Consider the following 27353-nt stretch of genomic DNA (forward strand, 5'->3'; position numbering starts at 1 on the left):
CTCCAAATACAATCATATTGAGTAGCAGGGCTTCAACATATGAATTTGGGGGAGGCAGGAGGGTAGGGTTGGGATGGTGGACACAATTCAGTCTACAGTAGTTGATTTTTTTCTTGCATTTAAAAGTCTCATGTCTTAATACAAGATTTTTACATCATCTGTCATCCTTAGGGAATATTTTAAATAACTAAACGTCTTTGAATTAACTTTGAATTCTTATTAAAATTTTGAAATATCTTATGTTATCCTTAAGTTTAAAAATTTGCATGACCGTACTTGGTAATAATCCTAACACTCACCAACATACTCTGCAATAATTTGAAAGTGTTATTTGCTTATTTCACCATTATTAGCCTATTGCCTATATGACTATTTTAAAAAGATAGTCATTTAAAGAGGACTGCAATAGAATCTTTACTTCCTGGCAGAAAATAGAAGTGGCATTCCACTCAATAAGTTTGATAGATAAAGATATGTTCTTCTTTTAAAAAATTATTTGCAGTGAAAGTGTTTATAATTGTAATAATGTCTAGCCCTGTTGAGATTTACAACACAACCTTTAACCTTTTAGTTTTAATTTTCTGAATTGAAATCATGATGATGATGACGGAAAAATTGGCAGTCATAACTAATATTTATTGAAAGTTTACTAAGTGCAGAGAACTAGTCCAACTATGTTAAATGAAATTATTCTTTTAATCCTCACAGTAAATCTATGAGGAAATTCCTATATTTATCCACAATTTACTCTAACAGAAGTGAGAAATAGAGAGGTTAAGACACTTGCTACAGCAAGATCAAAGATACAGGAGAAACATGGTTTGTTTGGGAGGTGTATGAGGGAATGGTTCTACTGAGAGAATGAAAAGGCTATTGTGGATAGCAGTACAGAGTAAGGCCAAATAAGAACATTAAGGCCAAGGTTGGGTAGGACTTTAGAAATTACAAGAAAGTGGTCTGATGAGAAGTGGTCTGATTAATTTAAAGAAAATTAATCTGTAAATTAACTCTTATTTACAAATTTTACTTTACCAGTTTTAAAAGTTTTTTCTTAATATTTTGTAAACATCTTTATCTTTATCTCTTTATCTACATTCATAAATGTACTCAAAGAAGCTGATTTTTTTTTTTTCAAAATAAAATGTCAAAGTCAAAGACTATATAGTTTGAAAGCTGGTAAGGAATAGTTATATCATATTTTATATCCACATGTTTCAAGGTACAAATCTTTTTTGTTCTTGCCTGTGACCCTCGTCTATTGTTGGTGAGAGTATAGATTGGTGTAACCTCTGTAGAGGACACTATGACGTATCTATCAGATTTTAAATGTATATTCCTTTTGACTCAGCAACTCTACTGCATAGGTAAGCTCACACATGTACACACAGGTTTGTGATAGTATGATGATGTCACTCAAGGTCCAAATAGGTAAAATACTAGAAACATACGATCTATTAATAAGTATCTGGTTATATAAAATAAGGTATGTAGACATGGAATATTACATAGTCATTAAAAAGTTGTTAGCTTCATGTTTCATGTGTTGGCATGGAAAGATCTCTAAGATGTATTTTCAGTGAAATAAGCAATATACAGAGCAGTAGGTGTACTGTGTACAGGACGCTTGTGTTTTTACTTTTTTTACATTTGTAAAAAAAAAAAAAGGTAGAAGTAAAATGTAGGAGAGTCTAAGGTGAGGAAGACCTTCATTTCACCTTTAAATATTTTGTACGGTTTAAGTTTTGTCAAAATCTATATCTGTTAATCTAATTTTTTAAATGAATTAAAATGTGTAGGGTCATTAAAAGCCTACCAGTAAGATATGTCCACATAGGGAATCCAGATGGTATTATGTGCATGAGTGTGTGTGATCACAGTAAGTGTATCTTAAGAATATTAGAATTATATTCTCCATCAGTGACTTTCAACATGTGTTCTCATTCAGCAAATATTAATTGAGCATATACTATGTGCTTTTACTTAAAGTAAATTTTTAACTTGGGCCTGAGAATTTCTTTAGAACCAGAAGCTTTTAAAATTGGAGGGAATCTTGAAGATTTCCTCATCTTTTAGGCAAGAGAAAACAGGAAGTCAAAATGAACATGTCCAAGGTCTCACCCACCGTTACTGGCAGAGCCTCCAGGAGAACCCAGAGCTCTCCATGCCAGACTGCAGTTCTTTCTGTGTGCCACCCTGAGTGATGTCAGAGGACAAAATTCACCTTGAATTTGACCTTGTCCTTTTCCTCCCACAAAAGTAAAGTCAATTCAGATCCCTTTCTGGAGATTTGTCTCCTCAAATAAATAGCTTTAGAAAGATTGAATGGTAGCAAAAATACAGAATATTTACTATTAAACATTCAGAGGAAACTGAAATGTTCTGAATTTTTATTTTTTCATTAAGAACATTTTAATTTACATGTCATGTAGTGTCCTCAAGATTCATGCTGTAAATTTGTAAATTTTGTTAGAACACAGTGTTAGTAACCTGTATTAAAGATGTGTTTAGTTATCACAGCTCAAGGAAGCATCATATTTTAAAAAATAGTTTTGTGGGATGTATTTTCCTCTAAAATGAGGAAGGAACATATATACGTAAAGAAAAGAAGCATTTCATCACTGGACACTATTTTTTGAAGTGTGTATTTTCATTCAGTCTGTGATATTAAGTCTTACATAACTAGATTATGAACTCTTTAGACACAAGATTGGCTGCCTATTTGGACCCTCACAATGCTTCGCTGACTCAGTATGGTATGCTTTTGAGGCATTTAATATATCTTTCATCAGCTATCAATCTGGGATTTTCTCCCAGATCCTTTAAATGCATCCAGAGAACCAGTGCCGTGTTGAAACAAATGTAGTCACAGCCTTTCAATCTGGAAGATATCACATTTTTTTAAAAAAAGATAAACAGATCGTACTATTGGTTTTGAGGGTACGTCATATTAATATCAGAATTGAGAGCACAGCATGTGATGTTTACAGTATTCTATAGTAATAATTTATCAAACTAGAGGACTGTAGGGGTTCCCAAAGAGTAGAATTCAGTGCATCTCCTTCAACTTCCTTGTCAGCATATTAGGCTAAAAATTAGCAGTAGTGCTTTTTTTCTTGAAAATTTGAGGAAAGCAAAGGCCAGGCTTGGTTAATCCCAAACCAAAGAACCCATATTTCTTAAATGTGGGCCAGTTATACAGCCCTAACCGTTTAAGTTTGGAACCAGCCTGTGTTTGATTTGCCTCATTTTCCTTCCTAAAGCTGCGAGAGAAATAATCTGGTTAGAAAAAGAAGAGCGAGCCAGACAGCACTACGAGAAGCACCTGGAAGAGCGAAAAAAGAAGTTAGAGGAGCAGAGGCTGAAGGAAGAACGGAGGAGGGCTGCCGTGGAGGAAAAGCGAAGGCAGAGACTAGAGGAGGACAAAGTAAGGTGCCGCTCTGGGAAATAGGTGGGAGGCTTGTCTATTTCAAAAAAAATGCAGCAAACTTATTGCAAGACTTTCCAGGAAGGTGGCGTAAGTAGCTTTACAGATAATGGCGTTGTCAGGTAGAGAATGGTGCGATTGTTATTATTATTGCCACAGAAACTTTAAAAAGCCATTTATCTGGTCTAAGCCTATAACTTGTTTATGTTCACTTAATCTATACTGAAGTATCAAGACCACTCCAAGTAATTGGATTTCTGTAGAGTTTTACCATCAACAAACATTTTCACATAGATTGTCTCATTTAACCCTTATTCAACCCTTGAATCTTGGCAAAAATGGAAATTTAGACTCAAAATGGTCATACAACTCAATAAGTTGTGGGGTCAGGATTACTCACATCCTCAGATGCTGAATTCCATTTTTTTGAGTATGGTACCGCATGTTTTTAGCATCCGTTTAAGCTATCATGCTTGTGTAAATTGATAAAAGCATTACATTCCCAGTAGTAATAAAGGTCATTTTTTTTTAGATACCTACTATATGCCAAAGGCTTTATCAATTGGGATATAATGATTTCAATAAGCCACCCAGATTAATATTATTCTCACCTTAAGGTGTAGAAGTTAGGAAAAAGATGAGGTCACGGGAAGTACTACCTACCTCTCACTCCACTCTGCTTAAAGTTAAGCCACAAACAACCAGGTTCAATCTAGACATCTGCTCCTCTATTCCGTTTAAGGAACGCCATGAAGCTGTTGTACGACGTACGATGGAAAGGAGCCAGAAGCCAAAACAGAAGCATAACCGGTGGTCATGGGGTGGCACTCTCCATGGGAGCCCCAGCATCCACAGTGCAGGTAAACAGGCAGTGACCACTTTCAAAAATCACTGTTTTTCCCTGAGACAGTAAAGTGCAGTCGCTTCTTTTTTCTAAGTCTTGTGTTTGCCAAACAAAAATCCTGCTGAAATAATTAAACTACAATTAAATGATGCTTCTTTTGTTTGAGGATAAGAGGGTGATGGAGGTAATAAGGTTCTCTCCTTTAACACAGGCTGCTTTCCTCATTTGTTACAATTCCTTGAAGAGAGAGAGATCTATGCAATGTTTCCAAATAAGCATGCTGGTTTCAACTCTACGTTATTTTAATTAATTTGCATAGGGTTTCAGGATTATCAAATAAGTTAACCAGTTTTCTTTTACTCAAGAAGAGTCATGGTAATATTGACTAATCACAATCAATATTCCGAGCTTATATGTTCTGACCCTAACGTGGATGCAACACTACTGCCCTGTAGGAGAAAGTTCAGGTGTCTGAAGCTAGAAATAGTAGTAGACGTCTAAGCTATTTCCTTGTTCTTAAATGGACATAAACTCCTGAAATTTGGAATTAGTGAAAGGCTTTATTTTTGTACTGTAAATTCAATACACCTTCAATTTTATATAATGTGTCAGTTCTTTTTCATTTGTGTGAGTCTAATAACCTTTTTTTTTATTGTTATTATTTACTTTGAAAAATCATTGTCTTACATTCTGTCCCCAGGTGGTTTTGTTGAATCATCATTCACCTTTCTCGATTTAGCAGGCCTGGACCACCACTTCACAACTTTTGGTGGTACTAGAAAATCTGGTACAGACCTCCTTGTGATTGCTGATTGCCTGACCTGTAGCTAGCACCTCAGACCTAGGGCCAGAGTTCATCAATAGTTGAACCATCACACCTTAGTCATAATGCTTGCTTAATGTCTTATTGCATAGACCTAGATCTGGGATATAGCACAGTGTTTCCTAAGTGTATATTATAATTCAGGTGACTTAAAGGTCTTGAAATAATCACATATAATGTGTTTACATTCTCCTTAAATGATCATTTTAGATCACACTTTTTAAAAAATGTTTCTCAGCTAATAAATTACTTGAGATCGAAGTACATCCAGTTCAGTTTGCCTCCCCACCTCCACTTAGTCCTGCTGTTGCCACTTTTAGTTTTAATCTAAATACTATGCATTTTTATTTGTTAGTTTGCTACATTCTTTTTCATTCCTAACTGTATCTTCTATAACCCCTTCATTTAAAAACATCTAAACTCTTATTACCACAACATACTTTCCTATGACAGTGAACCAAAATTGAAAGCACTTTTTTTCTTTGCTCTTCACAACCAGTGGTATTTGATGGAGCACCTTTCACATCTGTGATCATAGGCTCATTTATGTATGATATTTCATTATAGGGATAGTTTTACATGTTCCATGCAGAAGAGCTGACATGGTATATGTTTTTATAACTTTACTGGTTTTTCTTTTACTTGGTGTCATGTTTTACACATATATGGCAGAAGTATATCCTGTGAACAGATTTTCAGTATTTTTGAGGGGAAATAAAGTTACTTAGATTTCATTCTTGCTTTCACACACAAAGTTCAGTATATGACCTTTATTACTGCCACCCAAAGCAAGAGAAACTCGTATTTGTAAGCCGTTGAGTAGAATCCATTTTTATAAGGGCTATGAATTAGAGGAAATTGCTGCTATACTAGAACAGAGAAGTTTGGAAATAATGGGAATTTGCCAAAATTCTTAAAGGTCAAAAGGATCCGCTTTGATCTTGAGAGCAGCAACCAAGTCTTACTCATTTTGAATATCTTACTATACAACAATACCTGACTCATGATAGGTACGCAGTCAGTGTTTGCTGACCAACAGATCCTAGAAATTAAATTTAATCTAGATTAAATCAATGTGTTTGCTCACACGTCAACTAACACTGATCTATACAATTTTATACTTTTTAAACCAATTCTTCATGAATCCTTTTGTTAATTTGTGTTTTGTTCACTGAGAAAAAGAAATGATTAAACGTTGTGTAATTATATATTAAGTAATATAATAAATACATGTTATACCTCCAGAATTTTAACCATGCAGGATGGGCCTACATGTAGACAATTTTCCTCCCACCTAGAGCTTAAATTTAAAGCAATATTAGAAAATGAATTTTAAAAACTCACCTGGCAATGACTTCCATTATCCTCCCTTGTACCCTTGAAGCTCACATTTAATCAAGATATTCCTTCCAATATTTTACCTTAAATCTTTTCTTTATGTTAGGATTGCCCTAAGGACCTATCAGTTAATTGTAAATTTGAGTCACAGGAATTACATTTTTCTTTTTTTTTTTAATAATTGCTTCAACTATAAAATGATTCCCAATAGGAGATAGGAATATCAGATGTTGTAGAAGATTTGCTTATCCCCTGTACACTGTAAATAATGGCAAAAAATGGATATTCTGGGGAAGTTTACTACAAAATTTTTACTATCAAGGATAAACCAATGGGAATTGGGTTTTCAAGACCTCTTGAAAACCCAAGGAATATTTTGGTTTGTTTTCAGTTTTAAAAGTGAACAATAGAAAATAATACAAAGTAAAGCAAAACCCTTTAACTTTGGCTGTTATATGTCAGAACACCTACTTGCCCCCTAGATAAATATAATGAGATTTTTTTTACTTTTATTTTATGCAGTCATATTCAAGGAATATGGTTTATGCTAATGGGTATTGTTTTTATTTGGTTTCAGTATATAGACAGCAAACTAACAGCTAATTATTGCCTTTTAAATGGCTACTATTTCTCTTCTGACTTGAACTTTAAGAATTGCTCTAAAATTGCTTAACTGCAGGATGAACAGTATTTTTCAAAAAGAGAAAGAATTCTGATTTTCTTTATATTGCTGTCAGTTTATTGGGCAACTTTGTAGGCTCTTTCTACATTTGTAAACCACACTAAACTCTGTCATGGAAACAGAAGTATGGTTATTAGTAGACTTTTAAAAAAGAAATTCCATAGTGACCACTTTCCACACCTAGAGCATGTCCTTTTCTTTCTTTCTTGTTAATCTATTTTTCTATAATGAACATTAATGCCCTGGATAAAATGACTCTACAAGCAGAGGTATCAACAAATGCGCAGAACCTGGTGTTCTTTCTCTTCTAGTGTTTGCCTTCTGTTTTACCGGCACTGTTACTACCCCATTGTCCCAACTTTTGGAAATTATAATGGCACTCACTCTTACGGTCCTTTCTTTGCTTCCCACTCTACCTCCATTATATTAGTTGCTCTCCACTGGCTTTCATTCATTTATTGTATAACATATGCCTGAATTTCTCTGGCTGACAAACTGGTGAGCAGAGTATTTGTTTTATCCTATTAAAAAAATGAATTTTATTTCTAGCCTTTAAGTTACCTTTAAAAATGTCCACTTAGAAAACTGTGCTATTATGAAAGATCTAGTAATAGAGCGGAAAGCATCCAGTCCTAGTTTTTCCTTCCATCAGCGAACTAGGAAATTGCAATCCTGCATGCTGGCTGTCAATTAGCATTATCTCCATTTGTTTTAGATCCAGACAGGCGGTCAGTTTCCACCATGAATCTTTCGAAACATGTTGATCCCGTCATTAGCAAGCGGCTCTCCTCTTCATCTGCAACTTTACTAAATTCTCCAGATAGAGGTACAGTCAAAAGGAAAACAAAAGTGTTCTGTTATTTACTTCATGCTTTTTTTTCTGGATGTTTACAGATAAAAATAAGCATCTGAAGTTGCTTTCCCTACGTTTCTTAAATAGGAAGAAAAAAACTTCAGAGTAAAAAAGCAATAAACGGCTGAGCAGCATTTTCCTTGCGACAAGAACATTTCTCATTTTAGAACTTGGCTGAATGATTGCATTTAGCAGTGATGAAAGCGGTGCTTCTCTCAACTCTTTAGTAAATGAGTTTACAGCTCCAGAAATCACCCACTTATCCACCAACATGCAAATAATCTGTTATGAACATTTATTTTACTTCAATCATGTTGTCTTTGACTTTTCATCTGTACTTTGGGAATTCCAGGCTTTGACTTTCTAAAAATATTACTTCTTAATTGATTCATGTTGGTAGATTTCATTTTGCTAATTTATTTCTCATTTAACCAAACCTTTCTTACTGCATTTCTTATGTGTGTGATTGGTTGTTTGGTTTCCATTCTTTCACTTTTAAGGGATTCGGCCTAACATCAAGAATATCATCAGCCTCCTAAAAATTTTAATAGTCATAGTCATCCAATTAATACTTTATTTTAATTTTGATTTTTATTCGTCCCAGGGATTTACAGTACATGAATGTTATTTATAAAATGAAAATTTCATTTTACATATTTATATATCACAGTAGGAAAAACCAAACTTTTAAGATAAGCTACTTGGTTTACATAACTAAAATGATTTTAAACAAACAAAAAAAAATTATTGTGCAATATAAAAATACGTGCTCTTTAAAAGTAACAAGTTATGGTTACTTTAAGTGCTTTATTAAGAAACTGATTGGGAAAGGTTCAGTGTTCATAGTCTTTAAAAAGGAATGTAACAATGTGTGCATGTTCTGTATGTGTGTATGTGTATTTATATATTTCATATTGTGTAAAGTCTATGGTGTCATTGTAATGTAAAATATTATATGTGTTGATGTTGTTTTAGAACTAATCTCTTAAAGCAGTAAATGTTTGAACAATTTCCTATTCTTGCCTTTTAACTTAAACCATTCCTTTTTTTTAACCTAATGTGCCTAAATCAATATTAGACATGTCGTCAAATTAGGGGCCTTGTATATGTGTTAGAGAAAAGTATTATGAATTAAAATTCCTTTCATAAATAGACTTTATTTTCAAATTCATTCCCCTAATGTAACATAAAATGTAGCACATGAATGCTAGGCTTATAGTTATCTAGTTATCTTTTCTTTGGAACTGGTTATTTACTCAGTACTTTAATTTTATACTTTTGTGAACCTGGATCTAAGGCAAACTACAGTGGAGATTTTATGGTACTTTTAAGATAAAGTAAACCTTGCTTACTGCCTCCTGCAGTCTCACAGCTGAAATTAGGGTAAGATTGGGAGTGGGAGATGGGCAATAAAGCAGACAATATCCTGTCCATGCTTCTGTGGAATGACAATGCTGTGTCAACTAGAAATAAGATGTTTTATAGATTCTGCATTATAGTATCTGATTGGATAGTCTTAAGAAATAGGCTCTTACTACCGGGGAAAAAATTGTTGGATGGCCCATCTATGCCATTTGGGACAAGAATCCCTAAGAGGTGAAGGGCCTGAGTGGATATGCTTCGGGCTGACTGTTGAAACAGAGTAACTAGAACAGAGGTCACCATCTCCTAACCCATGTTGTTGCTAACTGTATCTTCAGGTTTTTACCTTCATGGATGTCCTTCCTTAGATCGACCCTGACTCTGTGCATTCTTCCTTTGGATGAGGTTAAAGGTCAAGGGAAGTTCAATAACCAGTTCATAACTAGGGTCGAGAAACTGCCCCTCGAATCATAGTACAGGCCTATAATATTGAATATTAAGCAGGACTAATAGGATAAGAGAGAAAGCACTCAATTTAGGAGTTCTGCTTCTCCAACTCCTTTATCAAAAGAACTGTGAATAAATTCCTGAATCTGACATGCAAAGTTAACCTGGAAGGAAGACTCAGTTCATCCAGGGGCTCTCATATAGTCCAGAAAGCAAACTTTTTTTTAAGTTAGGCAAAACCCTCAGGAGGAGGGTGAGTGAGTTAAGCCTTTCAATGAGAATAAAAATTCCTCTGAATTTGAACTTCTCTAATTTAGAAATTTAGGTAGTTCATTTACTTTCTTTTCTGCTGTTATGAAACCTTGGTCATGCTTTTAGCGAATTGGAAAGCATCCTTATCAAATTATTAAATTAGAGGCTTTTACAGACAAATCTGTTAGAGGATATTATACTATTACTAGATTGTTTGAGCTTTTCAGCCCCACAGCACAGGCCTTAAAGTTATTAAATTGAGGCTCTGATACTATCAGGGTTGAAATTCAGCTGTAATGCTCTGTCGATTATTAAAAAGTACTGAAATATTTCCTTACCAGCTGATAAATATCTACTTTCCCAAGCTGTGCTTCACCAGGCCCTCCAGAGCTAATGAGTAGTATCCATTGGCCCTGTGCCTATGTCCTACCAGTTTTTAAATATTTTTATTATTACACTTGAATATAGTGTCACATAGACTGATAAAATAACCTGAGCTATTTTACCAAAGATTTCTATAATTGCTGCAATAGAGAGAATATTGCCACTGGAAATTTTTGCGTTAAAGATGTTTCTTATTAACTTAAGCTACCTGCTTAACCAGCTTTTTTCTTAAAGGACAAAGAATAAGTAGTTTGAAAACAGTAAAAATGAAGTTGCCTGCTCTTTGCTTAAAATTAGTCCATATATTTTTTCCTAAAATCTAGGACAGAGAACAAGGTGAGATAGACCTCAAACTGATCTGCCTATCATCATCTTCTGTTTGACCTGAGAAGCAGTTTTTATTCTTTTCATTTGAATCAATCACCATCATTTTAAAAATGGAAGATTTCACGTGCCACTTAGGTTTTCTACTTCTAATGAAAAATCAGAACCTGACAACACTTGCCTCCTTTCTGCGTGGCACCTGTCATCTGGAACTGAGTAGTGGTTTCCTGCTCATGGAGGAGCGTGGAAGTGCAAACATCTTATGTTTGTTTGCCAACCCTGGTCCAATGGTCTATTATGGCAATTGTCAATATCTAATTTTTAAGTGCTTAAATAGGATTGATACTGTAGAGTTGTTTCATGAGAATATCTTTTCCTTCAAAAGCTTATCATCTTAAAACCTGGCTCCTCTAGGTGGGGAAAAAAGAAACTAGTAAACTAACTCTTCTGTCCTAATTTTTACTAAAATGTTATCTAATGAAAGAATCTGTCTCTCTTTTCCTCAAGGCATAGTTGTGAATGTGGTGGAAATGTATTTCTCTTAGCAAAATCTTTCATTCACTGTGTCAAAGATATAAAACAAATATCTTTGGATTTGCTTTAAACACAAATCAAAGGGTTTTAATGATCTTCATTTAAGGCAGATTCTTTGGTTGATGCCTGAAAGACTCACAGAAATAAAGTAATCGAACTTCTTAGTCACACGGGGGAAAAGACATGTCTTCTCAATGATAAACCATCCCTGCAGTCCTAAGCCAGTCACCCTGCAGAGTTTAAGAAAGAAAGTATTCATCTCTTCTTCCCTTTCTCATCTACTAAAAATGTAGTTCTGTTGAAGATTTTCATTTGATCCTCGTCACTTTCCCCCACTGATCTTATTCTGTGAATGTATAATTTAGATTATATTCACTTGATACTCACATACACACTGCCATACTATAGTTTATAATTAGCACTTATCCCGTTGTACACTCTACTACCTGTGTAACTATTACATTAGTTTTTATAGCAGATATTTTTATTAATGTCTTAATGTCAGATCAGATTTGATTTAACCATGAAGCCTCTCCTAACAAACAGAAAATCTAACAAACAATTCAATAATCCTTAAGTTCACCAGAGCCTTGATCAAAATAGTCACTTTCTTAAAATGAAGTCAGATATTTAAGATTCTTGTTGAGATCGGTACCTATTCCAAAGAGGAGAAAATATTTTCTGTAACATTTAAAATAGATGGCTTCTATTAACTAAAACTAATTTCCTAGAATTTAAATATCATTTCTTTAAAATATGACATATAAAAGATCGTTTTAAGAATAATTGCTCCAGAGGCAAGGGACTTGCCTCTGCTGTTTATGGTGTGGAACAGAGTGGCCTTGTTGGGTTTGGACAGTTTTAAAGACTTTTAGAAGTGACTTGAAAGTATGTTCTAATTTAGAGCTATACAATCACTTTAGTGATATTTGTAGGATTTTGCAAGCCGCTTCTTTGGTACTTTAGGAAAGTAGCTTCTGTACTTTTATGGGCCATTACTAAAAGCTAATATAAGCAAAGTAATTTATAATTGGCATACCTTTCCTAACAATGGACTTGCCATGCCCCAATATACTTTGGGACCTTACTTTATTGCATTATTTTAAATTTCTTTTCCAGATCCTTTACACATTCACTCGTAATCTCCAGTATTACATGTATATTGAATTTTGGCTTTTCTTTTTAAGTTTATCTTGCTTCAGTTTTACTCTTATCCACCAAAATTTTTATGTTGTTGCCAAACAAGAATCCGAAAAAACCTAGATAGCTGAATGAAAAAATAAAAAGGAAATTCTATACAGAACTCTTCATGAGTCCTCTTTTATTATATTTGATTTCCCCCAATTGCCCAAGTAGCAATTCGTGGAGATCTAGCAAAGTTTAATGGAGATCCTGTCTATCTTTATTTATATATAAATCTAGCTTGCATTAAACTGCTATAGCCTCTGTTGGATTTGATTATTTAGGGCAGGGGTCCTCAACCCCCAGGCCGTGAACTAGTAACGGTCAGTGGCCAGTTAGGAACCAGGCCTCACAGCAGAAAGTGAGCGGCGGGCCAGTGAGAAAGCTTCATCTGTATTTGCAGCCACTCCCCAGGGCTAGCATCACCGCTTCAGCTCCACCTCAGATCATCAGGCATTAGATTCTCATTAAGACCCCTGGTCCTTGGTGCCAAAAAGGTTGGGGACTGCTGATTTAGGGTACTTAGGAAGCCCTTTGGTGGAGCTGTGTGCCATCAGTCCACTGCCCATCCTGATGAGGGCAGATATGTACGACTGTAGTCAGTGATACATGCCAAACCTGTAATTGAAATAACGTTTCTGTTTTGTTACCTGTTGACTACTAAAGGAGGGTGGTTAGCAAAATCCGCATCCATAAAACTAATACAGAGCCCGCCACAAACAACATTTGAAGAAAGGCAACACTATAAAATAACTGCGCCTTTGGGCAGGGCTCCTGCTACCCTGATTCTTCACCAGCTGTCGTCTCTGGAGAGCCGGCTCTCTCCAAGGCCCGGCTTTGGGAACAGTAGGTGTGATACTCTGTGCCCTCTTGCTCCTGGAAAGAACGCCTGCTAACATCTTGCTTATGTGGTGACATTTAGCTCGCCGCCTGCAGCTCAGCCCATGGGAGAGCAGCGTTGTTAACAGACTGCTGACGCCCACACATTCGTTCCTGGCCAGAAGTAAAAGTACAGCTGCCTTGTCTGGAGATACAGGTAAAATTGTCAAGGTGCAACTTTCCTGGTGAGGTAAAGTCCTCCTTTTGAAGCATATCTGGGCCTCCAATAATCATCTAATTACATCTCCGTTTTTCCTAATGTGTGCCTCTCTCTCTTCTGGGTAGAATGGCTTTGAAACTGTTTCTGTTGGTGTTGGTTTCGTGCCCCTGGCATTGTTTTCTCTTATCATCCATCTTAGCATCTTATCTGGACCACCAGATGCCAGGCAGACAAAGGATGCCCCTCCCTGTGATCAGAGGCTTCAGAGGCTTCTGTCTGTTCATAGCATTACCAGAAATACATGTCCCTTCCCTGCCTTTCTTTCTGTCCCTGCATCTAAGCAGAAGATCAGCAGTAGAAATAATTTAATATTCTAACATATGGACTTGGGGATAAAATCAAGGCACAGGCCAATTTAAGCATAGAGTTTCATAGTGTGGCTGTAGGCTCCCTACTTACCTTCCCTTTGCCAGTCTTTTATGTGTGATCAAGGAAGAGTACCCTTGCACAACTCTTAAGACTTTTGGAGAAGGCTAATTATAGTGTTCTTATTTGTTACGCACTTTGAAAATATGTAAAATGTGCCAAGCACTAGTTATTATAATTAGTTATAACTTCTCTACTTTTTTGAAATATAAAAAGTGCCTGAATGAGCCAATTAATTTAATGAGAAGTTAGTGTACAGCCTACAGCTAGCTGGAAATAGGCTCTTGGCAACATCTCTCTGGTGGTGAGTTGATTTGAGTATTCCCGAATATCTTTGGGCACAATTAGTATGTATAACCAGTCTACCAGCCCTCATCTTTGGCACTTAGGAAATTGTATAGCCTCTTCATAAAGTTCCCTTTTAAAAAATGCTTTGCCTCTGCAAGCCTCTTCATGATCATTAGCCCTCTTTACAAATAATTTTTGGTGGCTTTATGATGTCTTTCATCTACGGTACCCGATGAGCTAATATCAACACGAATTCTCATAGTGCCCCTGGGAGGCAGTCAAGAAAGCAAGTGCAGGCATTCCTACCACCTGCCTGTGGAAACCAAGTGCAGTGACAGAGATTGACTTACACCAGAACCACTTAGAAAATCAGTGGGCTGGATCTTAAACGTGCTTGCGCTCCATCCTTGGCACCCTGCGTGATGCTGTGTGTGCAGTTGTGCATTCAACTAGCTGGGCCACAGGGTTCTGTGTTTTCTGTAAAGTTATTCTGTTGCCAACTGTCATGTTGCATCTGAGATTTCTCTGGAGAAAAAAATATGCAGCTTATTTCAAGATAATATGCCATTCATAGGCATAGAAAAAAAAGCATTTATACAAGTCACGGAAGAATTTCTTTGTGTCCAGCTAATTGAAGAACCTTTAAAACTGCTTTTCAATTCTGTTTCATAGGATATAAATAATAGTTAATGGTTATCATGCTTATGAATCTCCACATTATATGTTTCCATACTAAAGGACTGCCTCACAGCTAGAAAATTGTCTTTCTTTGTTATTTCTGTCATCACTAACTTTTGTCAATTCTTTCACTCTTCCTCTAGTCTTTTCCAACACCACTTCCTCATTTTCCATTCATTCTACTTGCCCATCTTCCCGCCTTCCTTCATTTTTCTGCTCAATCAAGTGCTTTTTATCTGCTTTTTATATAGCTTTTCTTTGCTTTGCAACTTTTCCATTCTCCTTTCAAAAATTGATACATTTCTCTAATTTACTTTACTGAGGCAATGCATAGCCTTTCCTTGAGTTGCCTGTTTTATTAATGCTTTCCTTGGATCATTGTTCCCTATCATTGCATTGATACAGCTTATGTTTAATGAAACAAAATTGTTGGTTTTTAAAACTTTTCATTTGAAGTTATATATGTCAACATCTCTTACATTTATATTGTCAAAAACACTTTTTCTATCTACTCTTGTCGATTTTCTTTCTTGTCTTTCTTTCCATTTTAGTGTTGTCTCTTGAATTCAGCTTATATCCAATTGCCATTGGCAAGAGGATGACTTATATCCAGAGCCAGGGTTACAAAAGCAGATCAAAACAGTCATCCTTACCCCTAAGATGTTCGCTGATTGCAAACTCGCAGAACAAGCAATAAGAGCAGAAATAGAGTCTCTGACCTCTCATTTGTGGCTTCGGCTTTGGATTGACTTTTCCATGCCCATTTTTTAAAAAGCATTAAAAATACATGTGATTATTAGAGCTCAGGATTAAATGAGTTAATACATGTAAAATGCTTAGAATAGTGCCTGCACATATTAGGCACTCAATAAATATTAATTCTATTATATATTTTTTCTATTCCCTGTGTTGCACTCCAACCACTTGAACTGCATTATCTTTTCTCATTATTTCATATAGACAATCTTGAATGATCTAAATTGATGCATGCTTGCTACCAAGAGTAGAAGGAAGTACAGATATTGTGGAAAACTTTCTCAAAGACATTTCCATAAAAGAATTTTTGTGTTTAATAAAACTACTTTGGGATATGGGGCGGTTGGTGGGGGGGAGTAGACAGTAGTTGCTATTCAGAACAACAATGAGAATCTCATGAAATGTAATATCCTTAGAAGGAATTGATAATGCTTAGTTTAGCCAGGCAATGTTTCTTGAACAATTAAATTGGAAGATTTTTGTATAGACTGCACTAGACAGGTTTAAGATATTTTCATCCTGTGATTAATGTTGGCTGACTACCATAATAAAGAATGAGCCAGAGGCATGATGGGATTGGCTTACATCTAGGATCATCTCAGAAACGCTCCATAGACACCCCCTGAAATTACTGTTTTCCCTAGAGAGAAAAGAAATTATATTTCTGTGCGTCATTCCTTTTTCAGTGTCATAACCATGGCCGCAGAGCAGAGCCATTGTCAAGAGTTTCTTGATTCTTCAGCAAGGTTAATGGCCTCTGGCCATGCCATAGGCAATGTGTGCCTCTCCTGGTCATTAATCCCACAGAAGTGCCTTGTGCCAGGATGTTTATTCTTTACATGTATTTGATTGGCTTGGAAGAGTTTTGCATTAATGATCTCTTTCCTTGTCTGGGAAATGCAAATGCTTTGCTGTGGCACTGGAGGAGAGTTTATTTTCAAATCATTTTCCCTGCGGTCACAGCAAGACAAATGACAAAGTCCTCCCTTCTCACTACACGAAGGAATCTTCCTCATCATTAAGGTGTGAAGCAAAGTTTTGTGTAAACTCCCAAATATGACACACATTTTTTTTAAGGAGAACTGAGGGAACGTAAAATGTTTAGGTTTCTCCTGAAGAAACAGAGGTCTGTTTTCAGATGATGGGAAAAGAGAATGAAGTTCCCAATCTATTCACTGCCTTAACCGATCAGTGAGAACCAGAAGATGCTGCCAGGCATTTGATGAGAGCAGGCGAATAAACTTGAAATCCAATCAACTTTTTGTCTACAGATTAAACCAAGATCACATATTTTTTAACTCTAATTCTGAAATTAAAGTTATCACGAATTTGTCTTGTGAACTTTTGAGTTTTTAATTTATTAATACTGTTATATTCAGCTGACATAATGGTCTCTTTAAAGGGTTCCTACCATGTCTAGGCTTGGGTAAAATCATTTTATGACATGGTCTAAATACATATAGTTCTCCTCAGCAGTCTTATTTAAGTGTCTTACTTTTGCTAGAAAATGAGATTTCTGGACAAGATCTGAAAATGAACTTTGCAGCCATAGTAACCACACTTCAGATACCTATGCAGTGTTACATGAATGTCTTTAAACCCATTGTTGCTCAGAATCATTTGATGAATGGAAGTGAATGGTCAGAAACTTTGTGGTTTTTCAAAAAATATTCCATCTTGAGTAAAACTGTAAAAGCTATACATGATTCAACTTTATTTTTGGCAATTTTAACATATTTATGTTCTATTCACCATTTTGAATGATGACATCCTTTTTACCCACGTGTTCTGCTGCGTGTTATGAACCATCAAATGCCTTGGCTTTGGGGAAAACCCAGAAGCGTGCATTTGATTCGCCTTTAAGTGGATAATGCATTCACAGAAATTTTTTCCTGGAAATTATTAGTTATCCTTGTAACAAGTCTTAACACCTGGTAAGACTTGGTTGTTTAAAAATTCAGTTGCTTTTTTCTCACTGGCTGTTGAACTTTATTCCTGAAATAGTTGCTTGCCTGTTTGCTCGCTTCCTGTCTTTACACCTTTTGTTCCGTCTTATAGCTAATTAGGAAAAATCTGATTATAAGTAGTCCTTATATAAAAATGATCTACCGCTAATGTAGCATTTTACCAGAACCATCAGTCTATAGGAATAGAAGGTCATTGCTTTCTATAATTATTGGATTACATCTATATCTTTAATCGGTATTTAAATAGCAAAAGAGCTTATATATTCCAGATTTTTCATTTGGACACGCCTTCCTTTTGGACACACCGTAAACTAATAGGGCTGGAGTATGATGGTTCTGGACACCTTTAGGTAATAACATCTTCTTCCTACTTTTCTCTCTATCTCTGCTTTGCTCCTTTTCCTGAACCTGCTTTTGGCTTTCCTTCAACTGCTCTTCTGACACTCTTGTGTGTAAAACAATCACCTGCACCCTAGTTATCCCCATTTGTCCTCGTTCAGCATCTTGCAGCCCCATCAACATCATGCCCTACAAAGCTGCACACTCTAGAAATCCGATGGATCGACCAAAATTCTTTGTAACTCCACCTGAGGGCTCTGCGCGAAGGAGGACTGTTCATGGCACAGCGGTGAGTAGCCGTTGGGAGCGGCCGGGCGAGTCTGTGCTATTTCTGTGCAGAGTAGACAGCACCCCGAGGTGCATTGTGGGTGTAAGACTGGGAAGTGGCGACATCCACCATCCCATCTATCCCACCAGTCCTGAATCTGGTTGGCTGGGCGGTAGCGTCCCCATACTTCCTCTCCTCATGGAGATTTTACTCCCCCTAATAATTTGAATTTGAAAGTGAAAACTGTCCTTTGTCCAAGTGTGTTTGAGTGACTAACCTATCCTGATGGTGTCTTTGTACAAATAAATGCAGGGTCAGCATACTTTTATTTCTGAAAGTAGAAAATTTTTGAAGGGGTAGGGGCTTCTGCGTTTTATTCCAACCATATCCAGAAGCTGGCTGAACTCTTAAATTTGGTCCATTAAAAAGCAATATAAAGAATTTTTCTCTGCTTAGCTAATCCTTGTCAAGGCCCAGATCTTAAAATACAGTGACAGAGTATTTTATAAACATTAGTTATTCACTAAGTAATACTTGAAAGGCTATTGGGCTATGTTATGAACTCAGATTTTCAAGTAAAGAATATAATTTGTACTTGTTATCACTGGCAAAGTAGCTGAGCTAACATTAATTTTCACCATGCTATAAATGCAGTGAGGTAACTTGTATGTCTCCAGGAATATTTATTCTCCTTTGTTTTAACTGTGTGTTATTTGCTATCTGTTCAAAGATGTAGACATTGTTCTATGATGTTTAGATATTGTCCTTTAGTCTCAAAGGACTTGCCAGTCAACCAGAAAGTCTCACTCCCTCTCTCCTGTGGTAGTAACATGACCCATTTAATGAAAGGCTGGAACAATTTTTTAAAATCTTGAGTTCCAACAGCAATTCAGATTTATAAAGCTGATGGACACTTAAGAGGATTTTGCTTAGATGTTTGAGTATAATTCCAGCGTTGTGAGAATTTGAAGGCTTTGCCTACAGGCAGTTTTCTTTCAAGCTGTTCAGGCTTTCAGGAAAAGGTATTTAATTCATGACTGAGTCAGACCTCCAGCCCTTCAGGCCAAAGGTGAAAGGAACTTTGATGTCTGGGGAGTTTTCTTTCATTGGCACATTGGTCCCAGCTATGGACAGAAAGCAATAGATCAGCAGAACATCTTGGCCCCAAACTTTGGGTAGTTATTGGTGAGGGAAAACATTTACCAAAGGAAAACTATCTTGCCGTGGATAAAAACAGAAATTAACACTCCAGGTGGGAAGAATGAGAGATTGTCTTTGGCCAACCAATGAAGTGAGAGGGATTTCATCACATGATCCAGAACCTCTACCGTTCTTTTTTTTTTTTTGGATTGCCTTCCTGTTACTGTATTTGATCTATTGGCCTTCTTTTCACCTCTTTAGAACCAAATTTTTAGGCAAATACTCACTGCTAGAAAATGATCCATGAGTCATATATACTCGAGAGCTCTGATATCCAGTTGAGCAACTAGCCACATATAGCTACTGAGCACTTGAAAAGTGGCTAGTGAGACTGACAGAGTGATTTTAATTTTAAATTAGAAACGTTTTTAATTGTAGTAAAAAACAAAGTTTACAGTTTTAACCATTTTTAAGTGTACAGTTCAGTAGTGTTAAGTATATTCACACTGTTGTGCAACCAATCTTTATACTTTTTAAATCTTGAAAAACTGAAACTATACCTCTTAAACAGTTTCCCATATCCTCTTCTCTCCAGCCCCCTAGGCACCCACCATTTTACTTTCTGTGAATTTGACTACTTTAGGTACCTAAATGCAATATAAATGGAATCATGCAGTATTTGCACTGGCTTCTTTCACTTAGTATAAGGTCGCCAAGTTTCGTCCATGTTGTAACATGTGATAGGATTTTCATTCTTTTCAAGGCTAGTAATATTCCTGGGGGTGGGTATATGTGTGGACACGCTCGTGTGCACACACACACGTATACACACACACGTAGGTATGTACATGCCACATTTTATTAATCTGTTCATTTGCTCATGGACATTTGAGTTGCTTCTGTCTCTTAGCTATTATAAATAATGCTGCTATAAACATGTGTATGCAGATATCTTTTCGAGATCTTGTCTTCGATTCTTTTGGCTATATACCCAGAAGTGGAACTGTGGGATCTTAAGTAATTATATTTTTTATTTTTTGAGGAACTTTCATGCTTGTTTCCATAGCAACTGTACTATTTTACTTACATTTCCACCAACAGTGCACAAGGATTCCAGTTTTTCCACATCTTCGATACTTATTTTGTGCGGGTTTTTTTGTTTTTCTGGTTTTTTGTTTTTGTTTTTTTTTTAATAGCAGCCATCCTAATGAGTTTAGGTTACAGTTTTGATTTGCATTTCTCTAATCGTCAGTGATGTTGAGCATCTTTTCATATGCTTGTTGGCCATTTGTATATCACCTTTGGAGAAATATCTATTCAAATCCTTTGCCCATTTTTAATTCTTAATCTTTAATTGTATTTTATTTTTTTAATTTTTAATTTTAATTTTTGTTAAGTTGTAGGAGTTGTTTATATATTCTGGATATTAATCCCTTATCAGATACATGATATGCAAATATTTTCTCCCATTCTATAGATTGCCTTCTTACTCTATTGATTGTGTTTTTTTGTCACATAGGATTTTTAAGTTTGATGTAGTCTAATTTGTCTGTTTTTGCTTTTGCTTCGTGTGCTTTTGGTGTCATATTCAAATCCAACATCATGAAGCTTCCCCTATATTTTCTTCTAGGAATTTTGTAGTTTTAAATCTTACATTTAGGTCTTTATTATGAGTTAATTTTTGTATATTGTGTAAGGTAAGGGTCCAGCTACATTCTTTACATGTGGATATCCACTTTTCCTAGCACCATTTGTTGAAGACACTGTCTTTTCCCCATTGAGTGGTTTTGGCACCCATGTCAAGTATCTTTTGAACATACTCACAAAGGTTCGTTTCTGGGTTCTCTATTCCACTGGTCTATTTCTTTCTTTATGCTAGTACCCTACTGTTGTTGTTGTTGTTTTTTTTCATTAATTAAATTTATTGGGATGTTCCACACTGTTTTGATTGCTGTAGTTTTGTAGTATGTTTTGAAATCAGGAAGTGCGAGATCTCCAACTTTGTTCTTTTTCAAGATTGTTTTGGCTATTCAGGGTCCCTCAAGGTTCCATATGAACTTAAGATGGATTTTTCTATTTCTACAAAAAAGTAACATTGGATATTGATAGGGGTTGCATGGAATCTGTAGATTGCTTTGGGTAGCGTTAACATCTTACAATAATAAGTCTTTCAATCTATGAACACAGGATGTCTTCCCATTTATTTGTGTCTTCCTTAATTTCTTCCAGCAGTTTCTTCTTGTTTTTAGTGTATAAGTCTTCTCCCTCCTTGGTTAAGTTTATTCCTACATATTTTATTCTTTTTGATGCTATTATAAATGGCATTGTTTTCTTAATTCACTTTTCAATTTTAATTTGAATTTAGGTCTAAATTTAAATGGCTTCTATTGAGCCATAAACTTGGAATGTTTTGTGAGGCTGAATTTAATTTTTAATTTTATTTAATTTTAATTAGAACTAAATTCAAACAGCCAAATGTGGCTTATGGCTACCATATTCAACCTGATAGTTTTCGAACATTTTTCTAATGATCATAAAAGGTTCTGTTGGATAGCACTGCCTTGGAGTATCAGCCTGTATCGTCTCTCTTGAGGGTTATTCGTATGCTAAATCTAACTCTAATTGTAAAATTAAAGTCTTTGTCTTGCTGGTACGTTGTCCAGGCTGTGGACATGAGAAGCTTGATGCATGTTTCCCACCTTACTTAGCCTGTGGAAAGTGTTAACAAGAAAGATTATTGTATAGACTCCTAGCTATTTACTCAGAACAGGATGAGAATCAGGAGCACCTTTTTATGTGTGGTACCCATATAGGTGATTGGATACTCGACCGATGAAAGGGCATTAAAAAGAACTGAGAGGGTAAATACATCTACCTGCATGTGAGAGTATTATTTCACAAACATTTTTCCAAACTGCTTCTCTCCTGCTATTCCTACTCCAATCTATCCCTATCCTTCCCTTTAAATAAGGTCATTTAAAGGGAGGCCAGTTTTAGGAAAGGAAAAATTGGTTCAATGGCACTTTAAAGAAAAAGAAAAGATTATCTGAGGATTATATACGTTTATATAGGTTCATTCCCTCATTTGTCTTATCAAGTACAGATGATGAAATTCATTCCCCAAACCTCCACATCTCAAATCACTCTTCCTTGTTTTCCTATTCAGATCTCTCTTTGATCTGACTTCAGCCAAATTAAAATGCTTTGGGTAAAAGAAAGAAAAGCTACCCAAACTGCTTAACTCCAACCTCTCGTAAAGAGCCCTGGGCCTTCCTCTCCAGGGACTGATCTACCAGAGGCATAATTACCAACCTGTACACCTGCCAGGAAGTCCCATGTGGTTGTCCAATGCGTGGAAAAATCTAATTATTGTGTTCCTCTGAACTTAGGGCTATAAGAGAGAGAGGGAGAGAGAAAACATACCCTTCCACCTCACATCCAGCATCCGAAGGGCTGCGTCTCCGTCCAATCCCAAAGCCAGATCACCTGCTTCTTCTCGACTTTGGTAAGTGAAATATAAGAGGCTGGCTGGGTTGTCCCATGCTGGAGAAGTAGTAGCCTTTGTCCTCTGAAAGGAAATTATTCTCCCCACATGGTTTGGCTTTGCCTTAGGGAATAACATTTTGCCTTAAAGGAAAGAAAAAAGAACTGGAATGAGTCTCTAAAGTGAATATGTCTGCATTTGCCACATAAAAGGCAAAAACACAAGGCTAAATATTTTCCTTCCTTTTCCGTATTGTTGTTCTGGGACAATTACTTGGTAGGGGACCTGGGGAAGGAAGATTCTGGCAAGCCTATTTTGACATGTGCCCTTCTCTTTACATCGTTTGTGTTCCAGGCTCCCATGCAAGTCCTTTCCTCATTTGCCCGGCACACCCAGACCGACACCTTCCTTGCCTTCCGGTTCAGTCAAAGCTGCCCCTGCTCAAGTCCGGCCCCCGTCGCCTGGCAACATCCGCCCTGTCAAGAGAGAAGTTAGAGTGGAACCTGAGAGAAAAGGCCCTGACAGGGAACCTCAGAAAGTCACCAATGAGCCCTCACTAAAGGGCAGAGCACCTTTAGTGAAGGTAGAAGAAGCCACAGTTGAAGAGGGGACACTTGTTGAACCAGAGGCCGCCCCTGGTAAGAATCAACTGGCTCATGATAGAATGTGGGTTGCTTGCTCTCTCTCTTTTTCTCCTGTGCTTCTTTTACTTAGCTTTCATTTTCCCCACCTTATTGGGGACTTGGAAATTTTACTCTGAGGCTAATTTCGGGACTTTATCATAAGTATAGTTTTCTCACGTATAAAGAAATTAGAATCAGACATCAAAAGTTTATTGTTGGAGCCACAGCATATTAATTTGATTATGTTTCTGAATCCACTTATTTCACCAAATGTGGTGTTCAGAGCATCTGCCTCAGAATCACTTGTATTATCTATTACTATGTTATAAAGTATCCTGAAACTTTGCTACTTAAAACAACAGCAAACAGTTATTATATCACACGGAGTCTTGAGTTATGAATTTGGGAGCCGTTTAGCTGGGTTGTTGGAGGATGGCTCATGCGCATGGCTTTTGGCAGGTGGCCTTGGTTTCATGACATGTGAACCTCTCCATAGGGTTGCTTGATGTCCTCACAATCTGTCTTCTTGCTCTGCTGGCTTCCCCCAGAGTGAGTGATCTGGGAGAGAGAATCATGAGGAATCCACAGTATCTTTTATGCCCAGTCTCAGAAGCCACACACATAGAAGTCACAATTTCTGTCATATTCTTAGTCATTGGAAACAAATCCCTAGATTCAACTTGAACTCAAGTGGACGAAATTAGTCTCCACCATTTAAAGGAAGGACTTTCAAAGAATTCATAGAAATATTTTTAAACTACCACACCTGTGATGTTTCAAACTGCAGAACCCTAGCCCTACTGCAGACCTACTGACTCAGAATATGTGGTGGATCCGAGAACTCTGAAGGATCCTAAGCTCGTCAGTTGACTCCTGTGTAGGATTGCCAGATAAAATACAGAGTAGCCAGTTCTTACCCTATTCCTATGTGTATTGGAATGTAAGGACACTGGTTTAGCCTGTGTGCTTGAGAAAGGTCAGAATTTTTTCCAAGAGAGCCAGTGGATCACATCTCTGCCAGGCTACAAATGCTATTTAGAAGTTTAAAATCACCTGTAACTAAGAATTCAATATTTCTTGTTAAAAATTGACTTTATTTAAACGTTTTCTCCTTAAGACTTAATTTAAAGATAGAGGATAGGGGCAAAGAAAGAATAGATGACTCTCAATAAATGATAGTGTTGCTAGAAAATAGAGGAGTCCAGTGTTTGTTCACATGGAAAGAGGGAGAAGAGAAAGACCAAAGAGCATCCTGAGCATAAAGAAAAATCTGCAGGAGCGGAAGAAATGTTAATCTTAACAGGAGGATCTGGAATGGTCAGGGGCCAAAGGTCGCACCTTGCTGTGGGGCTCCCTGCTGCACCAGCTCTCTAAGTCATTTTCCTGAATCTGAATAAGGTGAGAGAACTTCTGCTCCCATCTGCACATCGGCACCAGGACCGACAGTGGAAACCTGGGATGTGTAAGGAGTACCGTGCCGGCTCCCATGAAGCTCTTGGCTCTTCCCATCTCAGACCTGGAAACAGCTCTGGACAGACAAAAAGGACGACTTCATTGTCATTTTCCCAGCCTGAGTTATGGACACTGAGGATGGTATTAGAAAGGCTTTAGTCCTCTGGTAATGAATAGCCACTAAAGAAAAGGAATTATTTAAAATGTAATGAAAGGCAAATGGAAGATCTCACCTTGTTTTTGCTCAGGGTATAACTTACACAGAACCTATCCACAGAGGCTCTATACTCAGTGCACATTCAATATATATTGTTAACTAATTTAGCTTGTATTATAATAAGACTTGGTGAGAAGCGTCAGCTTTGTTGAATGTGTCACTTACACATACAGCTTTTTGTTATCTGTTGCTTGGTTACAGATAGAATACAGTGAAACCGTGAGAACACACAGTAATAAACATTCCCTTTTCTTTTATAATGATGAATTCTAGGCCTGGGGTGTGGGGAATGCTAGTTTTCGTTTTGTTCTTTGGGTTTTGTTTCCAATTGGTCTTCTCCTTGTACCTGTTTGTACAGCTGCTCCAGCCCCGGCCCCAGACTCGACCCCAGCTCCAGTCCCAGCCCCCACTCCAGCCTCGGTCCCAGCCCCATCATCCTCTGTGACCGCCAGTGCTTCTCCCAAGACCTCTGCAGGCACCACTGACCCGGAAGAGGCCACAAGGCTGCTAGCCGAGAAGAGGCGGCTGGCCCGAGAGCAGAGAGAAAAGGAGGAAAGGGAGAAGAGGGAGAGGGAAGAGCTCGAAAGGTAAAGGAGTAACATTGCTAAGTGATGTCGTCACGATTCCTTGATCCCTTGGATTAAGTCTTCAGTCTAGGAGAGAAGAGGTGCTAGCATAGAGGAAGCCGAAGGGACTCGTTGTTTCAGAATTACTCTTACCTGGTGTTCCTCTGACCACTAAGTGATTTTTTAAAATCACATTTTCTTATTATAATTACAGTACCATGACATTAATGGAGAAAGGTTTGAAGAAGAAAAAAATTATCCATAATCTTATCAGTTTTCAATAATTGTGTACATTTTAGATAATCCTTTCCAGTCTCTGTGAATAGTGTGCGGGTGTATATACACACATAAATACACACACATATATATGTACATAATTATAACCACAGTAGAGGTACAATTGTACCATCTGATTTTTTACTTAACATATCTCTTAATCTCATTGTTTCCTCGTTATCTTTCTAATTATCATTTCAGTAAATTTGTGTTTTCTCTTTCTAGATGGAAGTCCTCTGAGAGGGTAGCTGGGTTAAGTGCCCCCACGATTGTCTGCCAGACAGTTTGCTAAGTCTCCTTCTGGGGCTAATAAGGCTGATGTCAATATGATTGTTCTTCACATAAGCAGAGCCGCACCTTGTGAAGGGTGGCAGCCGCGGGGCTGAGCGGCGATCATGGAGCTTGGCCCCAACAGGGAGCTTATATGGGCCATTTTCTTCTGCTCCTGTGACAGAAACTTATAACCTTTATTTACAAAGATTTTCTTAGAGGTGGCGGAGGGCTTCAAATTCATTACTAAATAGTCACGTTATCGGATTAAACAAATCTCTGCTTTTAAAGATAGTTAAATTGCAGCTCCTTTTTAAAACCAAGCTCTCCGCCAAATATTATCGATTACATTTTGCTTCTCTTCACCACAAGGCAACATGAGGCTGGGAAGATGAGGGGGAAGAATAAAGAGCTTCACATTTTGTCCCTGAATGACGTTGAATGTATCCAGTGGAGACCCCTGAACAAACCGCCCTGGCAATGACTACCAACTCGAGCCTCTCTCCAAGAAACTCCCCTCCTTATCTTCCGTTTTGGTCTTTTTCCAGACAAAAGATAGAGGAATTGGCTCAAAAGGTGGCCGTAGAGAGAACTCGCAGGGAGGAAGAGTCCCGCCGGCTGGAAGCTGAGCAAGCCAGGGAGAGGGAGGAGCAGCTGCGGTGCCAGGCGGAAGAGCAGGCGCGGCGGGAACGGGAGGAGATGGAGCGCCTCCAGAAACAGGTAGCGCACCTGGGCTCACGGCGGAAGCAGCACCGTGCAGCCGCTTGCTTGGCTGAGTAGGTGGGATCTGCGACCAGCAGAGGAAAACCGGCAGCGTGTTGTTAGAATTACTCTTAGTCTCATTTTCTGCACGTTCTCCATCTGCCCTTTTGCCTTTGCCTCTGGGCGCCCCTAGACCTAGGGGCAGCAGGCCAAGCCAGCCAGTTTGCAGAAAACAGATGCCAACTTCTTGTTTTCAGAAAGAAGAAGAAGCTCGCGTTCGTCAAGAAGCAGAGAGGGTCCGGCAGGAACGGGAGAAGCATTTCCAGAAAGAAGAACAGGAACGCCTGGAGAGAAAGAAGGTAGTAGCATCTGACCCAGAAGCCTGGGACACTAACTGTTCTAATTCTTCTAGA

At 37.4% G+C, this 27353-nt stretch overlaps 1 protein-coding gene across 3 annotated transcripts in view; it reads left to right on the forward strand.

Annotated features, from left to right (window-relative positions):
• Positions 1-27353, forward strand: part of MAP7 (microtubule associated protein 7) — a 151461-nt gene that overhangs the window by 109556 nt on the left and 14552 nt on the right. For 2 of the 3 annotated variants that reach the window (XM_039878995.1, XM_039878996.1), the window contains exons 4-13: positions 3261-3424; positions 4167-4284; positions 7827-7937; positions 13372-13485; positions 18104-18231; positions 22740-22855; positions 23189-23472; positions 25485-25713; positions 26787-26958; positions 27198-27299. In XM_039878995.1, the coding sequence (XP_039734929.1) occupies positions 3261-3424; positions 4167-4284; positions 7827-7937; positions 13372-13485; positions 18104-18231; positions 22740-22855; positions 23189-23472; positions 25485-25713; positions 26787-26958; positions 27198-27299 (1538 nt within the window). The remainder of the gene's footprint in view (positions 1-3260; positions 3425-4166; positions 4285-7826; positions 7938-13371; positions 13486-18103; positions 18232-22739; positions 22856-23188; positions 23473-25484; positions 25714-26786; positions 26959-27197; positions 27300-27353) is intronic. The other variant, XM_039878997.1, reaches the window with a different exon arrangement.

The sequence above is a fragment of the Pteropus medius genome, unplaced genomic scaffold (genome assembly GCF_902729225.1).
Source record: "Pteropus medius unplaced genomic scaffold, Ma_sr-lr_union100, whole genome shotgun sequence".
NCBI lineage: Eukaryota > Metazoa > Chordata > Mammalia > Chiroptera > Pteropodidae > Pteropus > Pteropus medius.